Consider the following 21,412-nt stretch of genomic DNA (forward strand, 5'->3'; position numbering starts at 1 on the left):
GTTTCTGGGTCCATTGGTTCATCCCTCTGTGGGTTACAGAGGAGTCAGGTAAAGAGAGATTGATTCTGGTGGAGGAGTTTGGCCCCTGTGATTCGGCTGTATCAGCACCCCCCCCACACACACACACACCCCATGTCTGAGGCAAAATGCTGAAGGTGACTAATAACAACCCCCTCCCAACCATTACCCTCTGCTCACAGATGGCCCGTCAGGTTGAAGGTTGATGGAGAAAAACGCAGGTGCGCTTCATCACTTCATATAGATCCCTTATACCTAAACGCTCCCTTTTCTCTAATCTGTATCCTTCACGTATCCTTCCACAGCTAAAAGTTCTATTCATTTCCAAAGCCCCTGCTCAAGATTCTTAACAAAGGGTAAACTGGTAGTTACTACCTTCCTCACAGTGCCCTACTGTCGCAGATATATATGGGCCACTGGGCCAAATGATGATGTTCTGTGTGATTAATTACATTTAACTACAAGCAAGAAGCAACGCCTCACAGATGATGAATGGCAGAAGGTATAAAAGTATTTTCAGTTGCAGACTCTGACAACTCTGAAGTATATGAAGCAATCGTTTTAATTTGTGCACAATAAAACAAGCAAACATGTAAAAAGAGTTAGTTACAGTTGAAACATTGAGGGGAAATAAAGAACTAGCTGAGTGTTTCACTCAGTTAGGACGTTCATCTTTAACAGAAAGGCATCACCTTGAGAAGAATTGCTGTATAATAGCTATGCTCAAGATTTGGTTAGAGACTTATGCCTTCACAATGCATGTCTAACTAATCCAAAAAGCCAAAAGAACACTGAACACATACTATCAAAAATTCTGAATTTCAAAACAAAAAACGATATAAAATTTACTGTGCCAAAAAAAGATGCTTCTTCTCAACTTACATGAATCACTTCTTCTTTGCCAAACAAAAACATTTGCACTTTTCAACAGACATAGAGTAAATGAGCGTATAAAATCTACAGAGAACATCAGCTTCAAAAAACAGAAATGACTGTACAATAACAACAGCTAAAGCAAAATATTTGACATTGATATTGTATTTTAACCACTAGACCCATGAAAGCCCCAAAACAGAAAAAAACACAAACATGTCTCCTCGACTATCTACATCCTGAATACATGCCAAGTCTGCGACTGGGTAGATGCCCTTCTCCATAAGAGGGGTTTGGTGGTAGTTGGTGATATCAGGAATCTCAAAGGTCACCTTCTTTTGGGTCCTCAGAAGGGACCCTCTGACACAGACACAGCCGTCTAAAGATCACAGGTATGATAGGATGCCTGTAAGACCGTAACCTCTGGACGGCCACCATCAACCATGCAAGCTGAGAGACAGATCAAAACACATGAGGTGAAGTCATGCAGAGCAGTTGGGTGGATCTCTCCCGCCACGTCACTGCAGGGCTGGATCGAGAGGCTTCAGAGGGAAGAAGCATAAAATAGGATTTGAATTCAAATCCAGCAAGGTATCAAGTTTCTTTTTTTCTTCGCTTTTTATTTAAAAACCTTTTCCTTTTGTTGTCCATGATGGTATTGTATAGTATTCCAGTCGTCCTTTTTTGTGAGAGTCAAGAACCCTCCACTCATCCCCCCTCCTAAACACCTCCAGACCTTCCCAGAAACCCCCTGGGCACCTGAGGGGGACTGCTGAGGAGAGATCTCTCTTGGGTTGGAGGGCAGCTGCCTGAGAGTCTCAGCATGGGGGGGGGGGGGGGGGCAGGGCCCCTGGTGATGTCACATACGGCATGAGAAACAACAAAGAAATAACAAAGTGGTCGTAACCAGTTGTGTGGCTTGTGGGGGAGAAGGCGGGTGGAGAAGGAGTTGGGGGTTGGCTGTCTGCACAAAGGGAGGAGATAAAATGCCCAACAAAGTTTTAATAGTCATCGTAGGTGTTGAGATCGGTGAAGTAGGCATTGGTGTAAGTCTTCCCGGCCAGCTGAGGGTTAAAGTACTTGTTTCTTTCCTCCAGGATCAGGTTGTTCTTGTTGAAGGCCTGTGAGAGACAGCAGGTAAGAGACAGAGGAAAGGACAGACAGTGAAAAGGGAGGGAGAGAGAAGGGAAGAGAGAAAGCGAGAGACGGGAAGAAAGAGAGAGAGGGAGTGCGAGAGAGAGTGAGTGTGCAGTCAGCGTTGATTGCATTGTTACACACAGAACAAGTTCTAACTCAGACCAGATGGTATGGTAAAGGGAATATGTCTAACAGAAGAAAAAACATGCCTTTTGAGGTTTCAAAGAAAAACACATAAATCAATGGGAGGTCTCTGTGTGCAGGAAGCATAACATTTAAAGATCAAGGTCAAACCATTAACAACAAAGAAAAAACGAAGTGAAGCGGAGTGATGATGAGCGCCTGTCTACCCACTGCAGCCCTCTCTAATGCCCTCCATCAGGTTTGTACGGTTGTCAGAACTTGGGTGGGTGGGGGAGGGAGTGGGGGGTGGGAGGAAGGAGTGGGATGGATGGGGGGGGGGGGGGGGTGTTAAACAATCATGAGACCGCTATGAGAAATGGCGCAGCTCTGGGTTGAAGATGCTTTTGTTGAAAATACAGTTCCTTGAGTAGCCTCGTGCAACATCAGCAGTTTATGGACAAATTGTACGTGTGTACTTCGGGGGTGGGGGGGGGGTGGGGGGGGGTAATTTGATGTTGCTTTTATGGGCCTGATTGATGGATTTCCATGGGTCTGTGGTGACAGCTGATGGTGATGTTGAGTTTGGAGCCACAGTATATTCTGTCACTATCCCAACCCACAATACTGTACCATTGAGTTAAACACATGCCATGAAAACAAGGAGGACAAACATGAAAAAGAGTTGTAAAAGAAAAGTACATGCTGGATGGGAAGACTCAAAGAAAGGGGAGGAATACACTGCCTTCTCACAAGCCTGAAAGGTGCTTGTTATGGGATGAGGGGAATGGAGCATGGGGGGATTCCAAGCAAAGACAAAGTGAGTCAGAACTCCGACCTGCATCAAACAGGAAGAGCCACAGGAAGTGGGGGGGAGTGTGTCGGTGGGGGAAGAGGAAGAGGTTGTTGGGATAGGTGGAGATTCAAGAGCCTGGATGGTTGTGGTAGTAGCAGAGGTCAGAGTTAGTAGAAAATCTCCAGGCCACGCATGGAAACGCCCCTGCTGGTAGACAGTGGCGGACACATGTCGGGGTCGTCCAGGGGCAAGAGGACCGACACATCGGGCTGCAGAAGGGGAGGAACGAGCAACAGTCATCCTCACAGGAGCCTAAATGGAGCCCTATTGCCCTATTGTACAATCTAACCAGACTAGAGATGCATGCAACTGTAGAAGCACCTAGGAACCGAAATGGAGGCTCTCTCTGTAGGATATGTTGTCTACAGTAGTTGTGTACCACTAAAAATGACAACTTTGCTACTGACCACAAAGGACCATAATAGCTGAAGGTAGCTTCCAACACAGCTCCAATAACATGGGGACACTAGGTGAGGAATAACAACAGCTAATCTGTTAACGACAATTTCAGTCCCTCTCCCTAGTTTATTAGAGCTGTGCTGAAAGACAAAGCTGTTTGGGATCTGAGCAAGTTATGACAGCAGGTGTTCTTCTTCACTCCTGTCTGTACAATTCAGAAGGATTTGAACTAGATTCATTCACTAGCTGTAACATCTGGATGAAATATCTGCATAATTAAACAAAACAAAGGAGTTTGGCAGATTGTGCTTTGGGAAATAAGACAGGATTCATGTTTCCCCGTCTGAGGTTGGTCTAAATTCATATCTGCCTCTCCCCCAATGGAAGAACTGGATTATATTCTCACTTTAGACTCTAATTACATTATAGATGAAGACTATTTCACTCAAAGAAGTCCGTCCTGAGCCAAAGAGTCCATGCTATTGATGTGTCTGGTCTGTAATTTACAGCAGCAACACCAGCCTAGCCAGTATCCAATTTCAAAAAGGTGGCTATGAGCAATCTCGTGACACCTTACTTGATCTACTCTCAATGATGTAAGACCTAAAACGCAAACCTAATCTACAATACTCAACAAAACAATCCACAAGCACTTATCTGTCTGAACTACAATGAACACTTGATAGAGGGTCAGTAGTAACTTGATGAGAAAGCAGTGTATGGGAGCTGAGACAGAACAGTGTCGTGTCACAAAGATGAGACGCACATTAGGCCTTAGAGAGCAGCCAGGGTCCTCAGAGAGTAAGTAAACAACAACAACAACAACAACAAGAACAGATGGCGCTTCATGTCATGCATTCAGATAAGAAAGACCTGTTTGGTCAAAACTGTTGTCTGGAAGGTTGCTGGGGTTAAGGCCAAAACATATTCATCAATCTGTGAAAGAGGCAGCGTTTTAAGTTAAACAAATTAATCTCAATATCTAATATCCTTAATCTCACAGCATTTAAGGAAAACATTGCTTTGGGCTTTTAAACCCCAGAAACTTCCAGCAATTCTTTTTTCTCCTGTCCATCAGTGGGTCTATGCGTATTAGTTCTGATGTTGTATCCATACCTTGATGGCTTCCACAGAGTCGTATTTGTCCAGTTTGTTGATGTGGTTGGTGATGCTGGTGTTGAGTGGCGCGGCGGAGATGGGATGGATGACGGTGGCATCGTGGGACTGCTGCTGGTAACGTTGGCAGTAGGTGTAGACCAGCAGGGTGACCAGGCAGCCCAGGATAGAGCTGCTCAGGCCCACAGCCATCATGTGGAACAAGTTAAAATCTGGAAGAGAGGAGGAAAACGAGAGGGAGGGAGAGAGCACGACACAAAGAGAGAGAGAAAATGTATCACTCACATGTTCTCTTTCATGATTAACAACTGAACAAGGGGACTGCATGTATGCATGTCCACACACACACACTGGCTCTCCCACACACACACACTGACTCTCTCACACACACACACACACACTCCCGCATTACCTCCACAGCGCCTTTCCTCCTGACTGGAGTGAGCAACTGAGACTTCTAAGAAAGAGAAAGAAGGGATGGGGGAAGGAGAGAAAAGACAAAGAAAGCGTAGACTCGTTACTCTGATAAATGGCGTCCTAGGAGGTGAACGAGGACGATGGCTGTATTCAAAGAGAAACAGATGATCATAAAACTAGCGCTGTTAATCAGAAGCATGGCACCTGAAGAGCTTTATGATAAGTATCTGGGCTAATTAAAGAAAATGAAGAACACCGCTTGTGTAATGAACCTTAATGAACTATCGAGCTCCATAAAAACCTTTTGAGCCAGAAGGCAGAAAGTATAGCTGCTGTTTTCAGAAAAAAAATATTGTTAGTATTTTCACATAGTCTAGTACCGACATTATTCGTTAATGGGGATATGGTAGTTACATCAATTTCAAATCTAGTGTTTATGTATTCGTTTTTTGTGTAACAATGTAAAAGCGGTATTTAACTGGATTAAGGGTCTGTCATAGAGTCAAACTATATAGAAATACTTATATTTCAGAGCCCAGGTGATGGTCCATTGACACCATGTGGAAGACATCAATAAAGAGGGCTTAAATGAGTCAGCCACTTACTGTAATAGACCGATAGGAGGAGATGCCCATTATCCTGGCGTGGCCCAGATCAATGTTGTGGTCTGACTCACATTACTTGTCTGTCAATGGGGGATATCTTTGTCTGGGGCAAACAATGTGGGTGAGTGACTGTGTGCGTGGTGGTCAGGACAGTGTGCGTGTGTGTGTGGTTGAGCGACTGTGTGTGACATGTATGTTTAAGTAGGTTGCTGACTGTATGTATGTGTGTGAGTTTATACCTGGTATAAAGTTGGAGTCTGGAGGACAGGGCCTGTTCTCGGTGCTGTTCCCAGAGCACTGGTTCCCAGTGGGAAAGAGCACATCACAGTGTCGCACACGCATCTGGGAGCCCGAGGAGTCGCACTGGGACCATTCAGACCAGCTTGACCAGCTCTCTGTCAACACAACCACACCACACGGAAACATTCCAGTCAACCGTGGGTGGAAATTCCAGCTCAAAAACAGAAGAAAAAAAAACGCAAATAGTTGTGTTCTTTGAGTGTGTGTGTGTACCTGGACAGAGCTGGGTGTGACAGAGGGCTTCCTCAGTGTGCAGACCCAGGCAGATGTCTCCTCCGTGGGCAGGTAGAGGGTTGTTGCAGGTGCGTGTCCTCATGTAGTGTCCTCCTCCACAGGTCGCGGAGCACTTGGACCAGGACGACCAGCACGACCAGCCGCCGTCCACTGCAAGGCAACACGTCCACAGAGGGTCAGCACAGGACGCCTCAATTCATCTGGGTCAAAGCATGTACTGTGTGATATCATCTATCCAGGTGATTTGATCTGCTTTCGAGCGCAGGAAAGAGGTCACGTTTAGCTGCATCTCTGTGTCGTGTGGATATACAGTTATCTCAAGTTGTCTTTGCATTCATGGGCTTTGAGACAATAGGTAGTAAAGACAATACTACATAACGTGTTTGTTTTTGAATCATGAAATGGGTTAGGTATCCATCTGCTTGTCATGCTGAGGGCAAACATTCACCTGTATTGGTTTTAGAATAAACATTTTATATCTCGCCTGCTTCACGTCCTGTTTGACCTCCCTGCTCTAATGTATACAGTTGCTTTAACCTCCCCCCCAACACACACAGACACACTTGCAGTCAAAACACGCATTCTCCTTATTTTCTATTATTTTAGTAATACCAGGCTGCTGGCATTACAAAAAGTGAGAGAGGGGGGATCGCAAATCATTACAATCAAACCAGCTTCACAACGTCCTTTCATTTCAGAATTTCTTTTAATTAGTGAGGTCGGCCAGTAGAGCTGGGAATTACCCCCCTACCCAGTCCTGGTGTAATTTCTCTATTGCAGAATGACGGAGCAGTCGATACCTGGCCCTCGATGACGAATCGACTCATCATAGCGCGTGGTCACGAAAACTGGGAACGATTAATTTACTTCCAAACCAGACGGACAGCAGACATGGCAACCTTTCCTTCTACCCCGCCCCCCCCGCCCCCCCCCCCCCCCCGTCTACCCTTCTTCCTCTTCATCCCTCCTTCTCACTGCACACTGATGCAATTTAAAAGCAGTGCCTCACACAGCAGATGGATTACGTCTCAGAGAACTAGAACCGGCGTCAAAATAACCCCACCACATCTCTCTTGGCAAGTTCTAATTTAGGCTGCATCACCATTCATAAGTATTCATACATGCAAAGTCGAGATGAAAAGTCGAGATGTCAAGTGACGGAGTTAAGCCAATTGTCTGCATCAACAGTCTCAGACGATGATATGCTACTTTTGCGTTCATCTCTTCAAATCCAGCCTTTGTACAAATGGAAGTGAACGATAATGGAATCTGGCAAATGAAGATAAAATACCCTCCAGTGCAGGTCACTCCAAGATACTGCAGAGACTGAGTGTGAGACTGAGCGGACACTGCTAGGGCCTGGCCAGTGTAGCTACAGCAGCTAAAGTGTATGCCATTGTTTTATTATTTGTCTATGCTTATGTACATGTTCATGTTTTATTTGCCATTAACCTGCCACAGGGTACTGCAGATGAAAATGAGCCTGTATGGCCATAAATCGAGCACATTTATATGATGGACACAAGTGCTCAAGTTAATTAATGTGCATTTTCTCTCCTTTAATTAAATAAACATAAACATACTCTAAATTAACGACATAGCATAGACAACGTAGCGTAACCGCTCAGCCACCTGACTCCTCATACACTACGTAGCTACCTCCACGTTCTAGTTCTCAAAGTTCCTCCACCACAGGATCCAGCAGGCTGCAGAAACATCCCACCTTTACCCTCCCCTGGTCTGCTGCAGTGGCAGCTTGCGTATGACACCAGAAGATTAAGAGCTAACTAAAATGACCCACTCCTTCACAAACAGCCTGTGGATGAATCAAAATCATGGAATAATCCTCTTTATGTGTTTGGGGGCTGATGGGGGGCAATCAGGTGTGCTTTGTAAGGAGGTAAGCGTCAGATTTCCATTTAGACAGCACATTACTTACCTTGTCAGACAGGAACACTGATTTAATTAGAATGCTTCCTCCCACCGCTAGCAACAGAACAGAGAAGGGGACACATTGTCTCAGCCTCTCTCTCTCTCCCCCCTCGTTCTCTGACTCTCTCGTTCCGTGTGTCTCTTTCTTCACAACAGAGCTCGGCTCCCAATAGCTGCCAGAATAATTACCCTACGATGTAATTACACAGTCAGACACCCGGGGGATGACGCCCGATATTCCAGCTGCAAATTGGGGCCGTTTGTCACGCAGTGCATCTGAGGCTGATTTCCTTTGTGTCTATCTCTGCTTTGAGCTCACGCAGACGTTCCTGCTTTCTTTCCCTTGTTTCTTGCTGCCGCCCTGTGATGTCGCCACAGATATGAAGGAAAACGGCTGCATCAGAGCAATTCTCTTAATAGCTCGCTCGTTGAAACCGGATGTGTGTGCACGACAGGTAAGTGAAGGAGGTGAGTGTCTGTGTGTAATATATATATACACACCGTGCGAAATGTTGAGTGTGTGTGTGTGCTTGGGTGTCCGCGTTGCAGGGTGTGTGTGCGTGTGTGTGTGTTTGTGTCTGTCACTCAGGGACACAATGACACTTATTGAGGGACTTGTTGCACTTGTTGATTAGTTCTAACTGATTTAACAACTTGTACTCGCTGTGATTATATTATTGTTGCTTGCTTTCCTCCAGGTACACTCCAGCACTCTCGAGGATCATGTTGTTTAATGGTAATGTTCTTCTGGTTCTACCCATTGGCACTTATTTGCTTTTCACGATGTATGCTTCATGTTTTGGCTACCCGCAATGTTTTTGGGGCTATCTCGTTGTTGATGATCATTGACCTAGGCACTTATTTTAAAGCTCTTTCTCGTAAGTGGCTTTGGGAGAAAGTATCTGCTAAATGAATACATAATAAATGTAAATGTAAATGTAAATGCGTGACCTGGACAGGGGGTGACGTTGCACTCCTGGTACTCCTGCGGGGGCCCCAGGCAGGCCTGGCCCCCGTAGCGAGGCTCCGGGCTGGTGCAGGTGCGCTTGCGGCTCCGGACCCCCCGGCTGCAGTCCCTGCTGCACTGGGACCACGAGCTCCAGGACGACCAGCCTCCATTCACCGTGTGGCCCGACACTCTGCCCGACCGGAGCAGCTCCCCTGGGGAGAGCGGGGAGAGAGAGGGGGGTCAGGCTGGAACCAGAAGCTCTTTACATGGGGCGCTAAAAGGTTTAATCTTCATCATGAATGGGGCTTGCTGAGAGCTGAGGAGATCCTACATCCATCCTACACACGCACGCATGCACACAAACACATGCGCGTGCGCACACACGCCTCTATCATTAAGTACTACACCAGTGTTGGACTAAACTGTGCTCTCTCATCAGAAACGTGTTAGTTGATGACTCCTAATGAAATATGAAACAGTCATTTCAATTAAACTCCAATTACAGAGGACATTAATCAATGCAGCTGTGAAAATAAGACTTTTTGATTGCTGGCTTTTACAGTTCAAGAGATTGTAGAACTCTCTTTGAGGGAGAAAAAATCACCTCAAATCAAATAATAATGTGGCTACACACACTTTTGAGATTATTCAGTCACTCAACCCATTGTGCTGTTATGAGCCATTTGACTCACAACACTGTATGCCTATTTCAGTCTTTGTTGTTTGTTTCTTTCTTGACCGCTTTTCCTTCTTCCTCTCGTTCTTTGTTCTGAGAGTGCGGTGGACGGGCGCTGATCCTTCAGTGGTTCGCTTGGTATGCAGCCCTCAGCGGAAACACGGCGTGTCTCCCTCGCTCATCGCACATCCTCTGAGCGAGCGACGACCTTGGGAGCCGACACGGCGGCTCCCTCTACCCCGAGCTGCCAGGGCCCCTGACAGGTCCGCTGAGGCCCCCACTCTTTATCGATTCTGAGCAGGCAGTGCCACGAACAGCTCTGGCTGCCAATGTGACCTGTACTCTTTATCAAGGCCCGCTCACGCCCAGGGCGATGCCGACTGCTCTCCGAAGGCAGCCCAGTTTTGTAGGCTACTCACAACTCTGCCCTGCCCTTTGTGCGTGGGCAAGACAGAGAGAGCGTATATGCGTGTGCGGGAGTGCGTATGCGCTCCACTATGAGTGTGTGTGCCCGTGTGTACATTCAGGATCACAGAAGCCACGGTGGTCGCCAAAACCAACACGGAGCAGTTCCCTCTTTCAAATGAGGGCTGACTGGTTCTATCGATTCGGTGAAAGAACACGCACAACCGGAGAGAATGACGTCTCTGGAGACCCCAGCCACCAACAATCTGGGCCAGAACAGACGGGCAAAAATGCAATCCCAACAGCTAGTACTGCAGGAACACAGACTGGGGTCTGAAGTACATATAGTCAAGTTGGAAAACAGAACTTTGATAGGAAGTGAGGCGCAGGATAAACAACAACAAATAGGAACAACAAATAGATGCAGGAGATGTGTTAACAGAGGCAGACAACATCCTTGAACCCCCCCCCCCCCCCCCCAAAAGAGAGAGACACACAAAGACAGAGAGAGTGAAACTGTTGGCTAATAATTGCCATGTCAAGTCCCAAAACAGAAAGAGAGAGGAGAGAGGGAGAGCAGAACAGGGAAGGGGGGATGTTTCTCTCCTCTAGCCTAGATTCTCTGACAAGTCCCCCAACCCCAGAGATAAACACATCCGGGTAACTCCTGTCTTCCATCAGAGGAGCTATAAGGAGTGTTAGTTTGGGGAAATAGTACGTGTGTGTGAGCACAAGTCTGCATGAGGTGTGTGTGTTTGTGTCTGTGTGACTTGTTTGTAGTATGTCTGTGTGTGTGTGCGTGTGTAAATCCATATATAATCCAGAGACGGAGTAGCTCTGCTGGATTAGGGAGCAGGGCTGTGACCGAGGGTCTATTCCCGGAGCTGTCATCAAACCTGTCAAGCCTCCAGCTCCAGGGACCCGCTCTGGGATCCGCTTATTAAAAGTTAGAGCGAGGGCAATTAAAAATTCCACACAGAACACACACGCATCCGTAAACACACGGTCTCTTACACGCACATGAACAAAGTGGTGATTAAGAAGAGATGCTGCCTATAGGGAGGTTTAGGTTGACTGAGGGGAAGCCTCTTGCTGTTCGGAAACCATTTTGTTTTGTTAGAATCCCGCTGATCTGTGTTTACACCATGTATATCATCTAGTGACAACCATCACGAGCAGGGCCGGAGAAGTGGACAAGGTCTTACATAGACAGGGATTAATCAACACGGGGGAGGAAGAGAGAGCGAGGGAGGAAGAGGGAGAAAGAGAATGTTAGAGAGAGGTAGTGATGGAGACAGATAATGAGAGAGAGAGAGAGAGAGAGAGAGAGAGAGAGAGAGAGAGAGAGAGAGAGAGAGAGAGAGAGAGAGAGAGAGAGAGAGAGAGAGAGAGAGAGAGAGAGAGAGAGAGAGAGAGAGAGAGAGAGAGAGAGAGAGAGAGAGAGAAAGGGACAAGGATACAGTTATGTTCTCATTCATCAGACACGTGGCTCAGGTTCATATGAGCGGTGGGTTGTCGGCTAGTGATGTGTGCTCGGTAAGAGGAATATAATGCATGGTCTATAAGAGGGCCTGGCCTTGCACAGAGTGTATCTGTGATGAAACACATCACCCAACCTGACATTTCACTGGCTCTTTTAAGAGAAATGGAGCCATAACTCTCAAAAGAGAACTACACACTCACACTATCCTCACACTATATATCCGATTTCTCTCTCTCTTCCCTCTTTAACATTGCCATTGGAACAGAGGACAGAAAAGTAGAGACCATTCTAATCAACATGTACAAAATGGTATAGTAAACACTTTCTCCCTCCATCCCCATCTCTTTCTGTTTAATGTGTAGTCAAATAAACCTCAAGTATAGATGGCTTTCAATCCTCCATTTTGACAGACTGGCGTCATTCCAAATCATAAAAACCCACTCCTGCACCCTTTTCTCATTTTCCTCCTGTGCTGAGAATTTACTGGGTGTTACTGTGACCATTCCAGTGCATTTCACGCACTGCATTGCTCCAACAACATTATTACCTGTCTGTTCTATACAACATGTAATGAAGGGAATGTGTCCTGTGGACATACTATGGGAAAGGAGATATTTCATTGAACATCGGAGAAAAGAAAGTTCTCAGCATTTTTCTTTGTCAAATCGAAGCATGGGCCTACACACAGACAAAAAGAGGAAGAGCTAGACCTAGATCTGTCTGTGTCCACAGCAAGGTGAAACGATGTTGTAAAAAGAAGCGTTTCTGGAGAGAGATGTGAGCGGCAAAAAGATGACAAGAACAATCACTGCGTATTAAAGACAAGATACATCTCTTAATCACTTTGGGTCCTGAGTCGTTAGCTAATCACCGCCATTAAACTTGGATCGCTGGAAGGAATCGGCTCTGCATGTCCATGACGGCTCCACCTCACTGCTCAGATAAATCAGATCTGCATGATTTATTTCAGCAAATACAGAAAAACAGCTACCCAGAGACCGACGAATCCACACCGTCTCACACGTTGTCAATCACGTCCACCGGGGAGAAGGATCTATCTCGAGAAGGGAATTGAAAATCATGAAACTGTCAACCATACCTGGAGACTTGGGGACCAGCTACCGGTCTGTTGACAGTCTGCAACAGAGGAGGACAACGCCTCAAGAGGCTGACAAAATATACTTTCTGCTATCAAGGACTGTTGAGGAACCGAGTCCGTTTTCGAAAAGGGCCTTTTAAATGTGCCTTAGGAGCAGCTTACCTTGTGTAAACGTGCAGAAACACGCAGTGTGTGTTTATTGATGTCGTTATCTGGTTTGCAGACGGTGAGGAGTGTCGTAGTTTATTAGTTGCTTTGTGCAAGTGTAAAGCACTGTGTCTATCTGCCATCTCCAGTGACACACAATCTTGCGGTATGGTTTACCGTGCTGATCAGAGTCACTGCTGGGATACAGGCACACACACACACACGCACAAACTCGCCCACAAACACACACACTCGTGGGCACACAAAATGTGTGGATGCACAAAAATGAACACGCACACACACACACAATGTGCTGCCCTGCTTTACTGCCTTCTTCAGAAGGAGGTGGGTTGGGAGGAGGCTGGGGGGGGGGGGAGGGGGTTGGCCGGTCATGTAGGCTGGATCAATGGTGAGCAGGCCGATGCTAACTCTAAATCTTCATCAGGTGACAGACCATTCCTTCTGGGCGCTCATCATCTCAGGAAGATATCCAGGACTTTTCCCCCGATCGTGGACATCAATACACACCTTCAGAGAGGTGGTAATTATCTTGGAATAGCCTCTTGGTTTGATATAAGTTAACTGCTGTCCCTGTGCAGGGCCTGTGAAAGTATCTATCACTGGGTTGGCTGCTGGGGATCGGGGGGGGGGGGGGTGTCACACACACACACACACCACTCTTTGGACAGCCCGAGTGCTAACAATAGATACAAAGACGCAGATCCTCTCTGCCTGTTATGATACCCCACTCCTGGCATCCCTGCCTCTCTCTCCAGGACTGTGACGAACAGCCTGCAGAGGACAGGGGTTATCTCTGGAGACAGCCACATGACGCCAGCCTCTCTCTGTCACTTTTACTAGTGCAGTGTCTACTAGGTCTTAAACTAAGAAGCTTAAACTCTCAGCACTGGTGGAGGAGGGAAAGGGTGAAGTTTGACCATGTTTGAGGCTGGCTTTAAAGCAGAAATACAGCAGGAACACAGTTAGCAGTTAACAAGCCAACCAGCACAACTTTACCATCTGCTGTTTTTACATCACTTTTCTCTACAACAGAGACCTTTCTTTACAACTGTGTGAAAGCACATGTTTGGTCCCTTTGAAACTATTTAATTAACACGTAACAGGAGCTAGTCTCACTTCAGGGTGGCAGTGCCAAGTCTTTAATGAAACACTTTGTTTCTGATACCACCTCCAATCTCTGTCAGTACAAAGAACCGAGAGAGAGAGTGAGAGAGAGAGAGAGAGAGAGAGAGAGAGAGAGAGAGAGAGAGAGAGAGAGAGAGAGAGAGAGAGAGAGAGAGAGAGAGAGCAACCAAACAAGCAGAGAGTGACCGAGCGGGAGAGAGCAAAAGTAAAAGAGAGAAAGAAAGTTGAGAGAGACCAAAGAGAAGCCCTCATCTAGCTCTTAGCTTGGCACGGGCTGAGCTCTCGAGGCCCACCCAGAGATACCAGACCCTCAAAGGATTGGCAGATCAGGCTAATGCTTCGTAACAAGAAACTGTCTCTCTCTCGACCTGCAAGCGACTCAATAAACATATTTAACAGCTACATCTGTGTCCACAACCCTTTTATCACCTCCTCCTCTGCCACCCCCCTCAGTCCCACAAACCCACCAGCACCTCCCACTCAGCAACACAAACAACATGTCAATTAGTGGCCTGTTTGTTTGACTGTTAACAGCCTGTAGCGGGGTTGTGTCTGGTTCTGGTGGACGTATGGGGTACAGTAGATGGGGCCGGAGGGGCAGGGAACAGGGATCTGGGAGCGAGAACCATCTAGGTGTCGTTCTGTAGGCCAGACGTGTCAAATTGACACCAAATACGTTGCTTTCTGTGGCTCTTAAGTGGTGCTACTGGGAGGATCTCCAGGCAATTCGAGCAGTCGTTGTGGACGGAGTTTAAGAAGGAGTGAGAAAAAAAAGAGAAAGAGAAGCGTGAAAGAGAGAGAGATTCAATTGAAGGGAATTTGCAGCCTGACAAAAGAGCCTGCAGGGATAGAAAGGCGGGGAGAGAGGGAGAGATACAAAACAAGAGACAAGAAAAACGGAGAAACCAAACGGTCGTCAGCGAGAGACGCAGAGGGCAGGTGTGACAGGCTCGCTCCTCACCATCTGTGGAGCAGCCGGTGGAGCCGTCGCTGGAGCAGTAGCGCATCTCGATCCTCTGACGGCCCACCTCCAGGAGGGCGGGGTCCGGCACGCGGGCCTTGCACGTGTAGCGGAAGCGCTGCTCGTAGTGGCCGCCGTTGTCGGAGATGTTGACGGGCGTCCAGGGGGTCCAGGGTGTGGTCTTCTTCAGGTCAGGGCATGGGAGGGTGTTACAGGACTGGTACTCCTGCAGACACACAGGAGCATACAGGGTGATTACAACAGCCACTTAGCAAACACAACCACTCAACAGCTAGCTACAACGTAGCCACAGGGCTATATTAAGAGACCACCCACTAAAACTGGGTTTTACAATCATTGAAGAGCTGTCTCTGTTGTTGGGAGTGTGAGTTGAAAGGAGCCACTACCAGCTATATTTAGATTTCCATATCAGTTGGAACAAGCAGTCAATACAATCAGTCCACACAATAACGACAATGAAAGTCTTCAGTAAATCCGATCACTGTCAATACGAGGTCATAATTCCTCTGTTCCTCCCTCTTCCTCCCTCCCCTGTCCCATCCTTCCTGCCTGCCAGGCGAATGGAACCCATCAAACAGGGAACATTCCCATTAGGCCAAACGCTGAACCGGACATGAGGCAAATAAGCCAGGCAAGAAAGGTCATTGATCAAGTTAGAGTTTGAACTGAGGGAGGAGAGGGAAGAGGCGAAGGAAGGATGGATGGAGACCCAGGAGGAGGAGGAGGGTGTGAGGACGTGCATGGCAAGACCAATGATGAGAGGTGGGAAAGCAAAAGAGAGGGGTGGAGGGGGGGGGGATGAGGTCAGAGCGTGGATGAGGGAGAAAGAGGGATAGTGTGATATGTAGACAAAACGCAACAGTGGGGATGCATAACTCACAGTGACATTTCAGTTTGACACCTTGCTATTGCATGGGTGTTAGACGTTGAGAAACAAGCCACGGGCGTTGAGCACCTCTCTACCCCCGTCTGGTTGGCTCATGTGTTAGTGTTTCAATTCTGCCGTTCTGTTCGCCTCCCTTAAACTAACGCCTCTCTTCTCTCGTGCCGTCTCTCGTCTTGGACTGAGAGAGCCAGAGTTAAATATATGCTTTCCGGTGGGCAGTTTGTGATGATGTATGGACAAGACTTCACCGTGTGCAACAAGCAGGCTGCTCACTCTAGCTGCGGCTTATGACAAGCCAAACAAACAGAGAGGAGACTGAATAGCGATGTGAACAAGGGTAAATGACACTGTAATTGAGGAGGGAAGGCGATACAAACTCCATTCTCTCCCCTCTTAGTTATTCATGCTGAGTAGGGCTTGAGGGACTGCCAGACCTTGACGAAATAAGATAAAAATTCCTTTTGTTCATCCGTCATCCGTCAGCTTGTCACACGCCCTCGGGCTTAGGACAGGGGAGTTTAGGCTTTAGGCTTAAAGTCAACCCATCTCTCTCTTTGAGTCTGTGTATTCCCCCCCCCCTCCCCTCTTATCTCTCTCCCCTTCCACTCACTTGTTTCCCAAAGCAGGTGGCCAAGGTTAAAGACACTGGACAGATTCAGATTGAGTTACAGAGATGATGAATGAGGGTGTCATCCTAGTCCCTCACACCCTACACCCCCAACTCACGCCTCGCTTGGTGATCATTCCGCCGCGTTAATATTTAACGCCGCTACGCGTTGGAGGAGCGACTGGCCCAGTCCAAAAAAAGGATGCCAACCAACAGGACTTCCTCCACACCCCCACGCCACAATGATGAAATCAACACCCAGAGGCCGTCTGTGAACGGTAAGGGGTGTTTGATGTGGCGGAGCCGTGGCCAAACACAGTCAATACTTCATGAGTGTCTAGTAAGCGTTTCCTCTCCTCACAGGAGTGTTTCTGCACCCGAGAGTTTCCGCACAGGAGTGTTTGTGCACATGAGTGTTTCTGCACTGGAGTGTTTCTGCACGCGAGTGTTTCTGCACAGGTGTTTTTTTTTGCACAGGGCAGAGGAGATCTTGGCAAGGTTTAAACCTAAGCCTCACAGTGTTTCCACTGGCAAATCTCTTGTTTAAAATGAAGCTGCCTATGCAGGCTAGTCCTATTCATCCTGTACATGCTAGTAAGAGAGCCACTTAGAATACCACAAAGTGAACTTTGGAGATCTCACTTTGATAAGGCAATGTGACCACAGGCCAGAAGGTCAAAACAAATCAATAAAACTGGTACAAACTGGAAATGTATAATCCATAATCATTGCTTGGATTAGTACCCAGATCCAGAGGTCTGAACAGAGAGATGGAAAGATCTGAAATCAACGCTGATGCACCCCTGTGACTTAGAGTTTGTCTACGTCCAGAGCGCGACAAGCTAATTGCAACATTAGTGATGAAAAACAGGAATCATCGCCTCGTCTCCTCGGCTCCTCGTCTCCAGCCCAGCGACAGAGGAGCTCCACGTCTCTATTCCAGGAAAATTAAGTGAAAGTGAAACCGCAGCAGAACGCAGCCAGACGTGACAAGTAGCATGTGGAACTCAAAATTGGATTCAATTAGGCACTGGATGCGACGCGGCCACCCTGCCGTTCCCATCCATATGCATTACGAACGACGGAGAAGCATTTCTGCTGAGAACCTTGTTTACACACAACACCTCGATTAGGCAGCTGCCCATGGAAGGGGAGCAAAGTAATGTGTTCCTGCCTCAGCGTCTGGGCTGGAGAATGTGCTGTTTGGTATACTACAAACCTGACTACCTCAACACAGAGTTGGGGATCTACACAGGCCAGGTTTCCACAGAGTGTTTATGTCTGTCTGTCAGTGTGTGTGTCTGCATGTTTGTGTGTGTGTGTGTGTGTGTGAGCAATGGAACTGGGGGGTGTCATTCATTCTCCATCCCCAGACGACACTGTTTATTTTTGTGAGTGTTTCAGTCTGGGCAGGGTCGGGAGGGTGGGGGTGCAGCAGGGGGGTGGGAGGGGCAGGCAGGGTGGAGGGATGGTAGGAGAGGGACATGAGGGGGGTGGATTGGGGCTTGGGGGGGTGCATGCGGAGGGTTGAGAGGGGTCCAGGTGGGGGGTGAGAGGGGTGCAGGTGGGGGGTGAGAGGGGTGCAGGTGGGGGGTGAGAGGGGTGCAGGTGGGGGGTGAGAGGGATGCAGGCAGGGGGTGAGGGGTGCAGGCAGGGGGTGAGGGGTGCAGTAGAGAATTGGAGGGGTGCAGGTGGGGAACAGGAAGGGGGTGTTTGTCTAGGGAGTGTTATACTGCCTTAGGAAAAGATCACCTAAACCATGACACTAAACCTTGCCTCTTTTTTATGATTGTGTGTGTGGAGGCAGTCACAAGCTGGCACAGAACCCATATATACAACAGGGTTGGTCTCTGGAGGATTACTACATCACTAGACTCAGTCAGCCGTTAATATACTTCAAGGATCTCTAGATGATTATGTGCGTGCATGTGAGTGTGGTTGTGTAAGTGTGTTTTGTGTTCTCCAGTATGCCTGTAATTGAGTTATCAAATGCTGCAGTGATAAAAAACTTTTGATGTGCAATGTCAGAGGGCTACATTAGTGTTAATTACTTGAAATGTTATTCTTCCTGTCCAAAGAACGGCACAAAGTTGTACACTATGTGTGTAGAAATGAATGTTTTGTATTTTTGTATGTATTTTTATGTGTTTGTGTTGTTGATCAATATGTGTTCTTGTGTGGCTGAGAGAACTGTGAGGGTTGTGTGCGTGTGTGTGTGTGTGTTTGCAATGTGTGCATATAATCAAACACACTCTCTCTCTGTAAGTGCAAACAGGCTAGTTTAAGTGTGTGTCTCTGTAATTATGAGTGTGTGTGTACGCAGCTAAGCAGTAATCCCAAAGCTCTCCATCTATCTTAGCTGAGTCAACGGAGACAGAAGCCTAATGCACTATGGGACTCCATGACAAATCAGTTCAATTAGCAGCGTGGGCCCAGCCACACTCTGTCAAGGCAAGGCCCATGGCCGCCTCTCTCTCCAGCCCACTCAGCCTCTCTGCCCCTGTAATGGGGCCTGCTGTCAGCCTGTACTGGAGATCTCACTGCGCCTCCGGAGACTCAAACACACACACACACACACACACACACACACACACACACACACATGCACACACACACTTAGGCTGGACAAATGCACACACGTGTGGGTTCTCTCAAACAAGATCATCCAATGTTGCTGCATTATTGAAGTTTCTCGAAGAAAAGAGCACTCAAGTTATTAGACTATACTCAGGAGCCGTTCACAGCTGACTCTGTCAACCACATAAAGTAGGTCTAGTACGGAACCCAACCACGACACACACTTGACCTCAACACACACTTGTAACGTATGACAAGACAAGAGACACACAAAGACAACGGTCCCAGGATTTGGCTTACACATCAACAAGCTACAAAGGATGAACTGAATAACAGGCATAAATGGCTAAAAGAATTAGCCAAATGATGCATCATAGAAATAGACCACACATGCTCCAGATAGATAAGACCTGCTTGATCACAGACTTGACACAATTACCTCCGCCATCCCACCCCCTCGCTCCACTAAGCTTTAGATAAATGCTTTAGTGAGTGAAATATATGCAAAGCTTAGCACAAAGAAAGTTACTGCTATTGATGTCACTATAATTATTATTATTGACTGGAATGGATTAGCCAACTAAGTCACTGTAGAAATAATCATGCCTTGCAAACGGAATTCCATTCAGGAAATAGGTAAACTGAGTTGGAGACTAGCACCATGGAGCCTTGACAACAGGTTCTGTGTGAACACTTTTCCCAGAGAAGGGGAGGGATGAGGACTTGAAACGTAGCCATCTTAACGAAGCCAGACTCTTGCAGGTCCTAGTGAAATCTCTCCTCGGAGAGAATTAAGTCTCCGAAGCAGCTAACAGATGCTTGCGCTGCGCTGTCGATTAATGTCTAACTAATGCTGGTGACGGACCACAGGTGGTCAGAGCAATATCAATTCTAGCAGACAAAGACTAGGGCGAAAACACGCTAAGACAGAGGGAGATACACAGCATGGTGCCTACATAACACACACACACACACACACACAGAGACACACATGCAAGGAGAGATGCATTACACAAACACACACACACATGTTTGTGTTCAATTGGCCCCACAGGGGGGCAAATGGAATACGGGGGTGCTGGGGTGCTGAGTACAAATGTATGTGTGTGTGTGTGTGTGTGTGTGTGTGTGTGTGTGTGTGTGTGTGTGTACTGTATGTGAGCTGATGACACTGTTGTGTCCCTGCCTGTCTTAATTAAACATGGGTCTATCCGGGGGAGAAAACACTGACAGATGGCTCATAAAACCGCACTCCATCACCGGTAAGACTTTCTAGGCTTCGCCAGAATAAAGGTGATAGATATTCTCATCATCCACAGCCCTTCTCTGTGGTGGTGAGTACAAATGCCACAATACCTGACATGTTTCCACAACTTTTCTTGAAATAGAAAGCATGAGAAAACTAGGACATGAGACATCCAACTTACTGCAGCTGAGACAGTCGCATATTAAATACACTCCTACTACAACTCAATGGCAATTTGTAGTAGCAGTGCTAAAAGAACTGTTCCGAGTTACTGAAGAACTAAAATAAATGCTTCTGTGATTAGGGTTCAGATGTCGCAGTGACACTAATTAACTAAGTTGTTCTTCCGGAAGCCTCCAGGTGACAGCTCAGGGAGCAGGGGGTGTCTGGTGTCCTGGTAAAGACACATTCACAACACAGCTGGCTGCGAGAAATCTGTGATTATCCTTTTGTTGTGCTGCTGAAAGATTACGAGTCAATGAAAAGGCTGTAGGATCCAATTTACCTGGGGCAGTGTGTGTGTGTGTGTGTGTGTGTGCGGGAGGGGGTAGGGAGTGAGAAACGGATGAGAAAGAAAGATAAAGGTTTAAGATGAGAAGAAAATAATGCAGCCAAGGGGAGAGAGAGGAAGAGAGATCGAGAGAAAGAGAGAGTGGTGTAATTGACCTCTTACCCCTCTAATTTGTTACTTCCTTGTCTGTAATCTCCTCTGGGTAGCACTTCACCCCAATGCTGGTAAAAATAGTCCCCTACAGCACAGTACCTAACCCAGTGCTATAACCCACCACCCCCTAACCCCACACTGGGAATACACCTAGAGGATACATTTACATTTATTCATTTAGCAGACACTTTTATCCAGAGCGACTTCCAAGAGACAGCTTTACCACACACACACCTCTCTATCACACACAGACACACAGACACACACACACACACACACACAACAGGAAAAGGCTGGCTTCCACTATAGCCATGGAATCTAAAGAGCTCTTGAAGATCCCTTTCATATCCAGACGGGAGCCGTGGGTTCCCTCTTAGAACAGGGCCCAGGACGGCCCAGTGGCCAGATGACTCAGACCCGCTGTGTGGCTGCTCCTGTGAGGGAGGCCCACTCTCTCAGATGACCAGGTCGCTCATCTTGTCATGTGTCCTGCCCTCACTGTGGGGTGACAGTCTCTTCCATTGAACTGCTGCTGCAC

The 21,412-nt window shown here is 47.3% G+C and overlaps 1 protein-coding gene across 2 annotated transcripts in view; it reads right to left on the bottom strand.

The window, feature by feature from the left end:
* Positions 1–559: 559 nt before the first annotated feature.
* sema5a (sema domain, seven thrombospondin repeats (type 1 and type 1-like), transmembrane domain (TM) and short cytoplasmic domain, (semaphorin) 5A) overlaps positions 560–21,412 on the bottom strand; it is a 76,955-nt gene continuing 56,102 nt past the window's right edge. Inside the window, exons 14-20 of one of the 2 annotated variants that reach the window (XM_084703744.1) lie at positions 14,874–15,099; positions 8,959–9,168; positions 6,055–6,225; positions 5,781–5,936; positions 4,932–4,976; positions 4,520–4,731; positions 560–2,012 (exon numbers count right to left, since the gene is read on the bottom strand). In XM_084703744.1, the coding sequence (XP_084559870.1) occupies positions 1,893–2,012; positions 4,520–4,731; positions 4,932–4,976; positions 5,781–5,936; positions 6,055–6,225; positions 8,959–9,168; positions 14,874–15,099 (1,140 nt within the window). In that variant the 3' untranslated portion in view covers positions 560–1,892. The remainder of the gene's footprint in view (positions 2,013–4,519; positions 4,732–4,931; positions 4,977–5,780; positions 5,937–6,054; positions 6,226–8,958; positions 9,169–14,873; positions 15,100–21,412) is intronic. The other variant, XM_084703743.1, reaches the window with a different exon arrangement.

This window comes from Hypomesus nipponensis, chromosome 8 (genome assembly GCF_054491055.1).
Source record: "Hypomesus nipponensis isolate SF chromosome 8, ASM5449105v1, whole genome shotgun sequence".
Lineage (NCBI taxonomy): Eukaryota > Metazoa > Chordata > Actinopteri > Osmeriformes > Osmeridae > Hypomesus > Hypomesus nipponensis.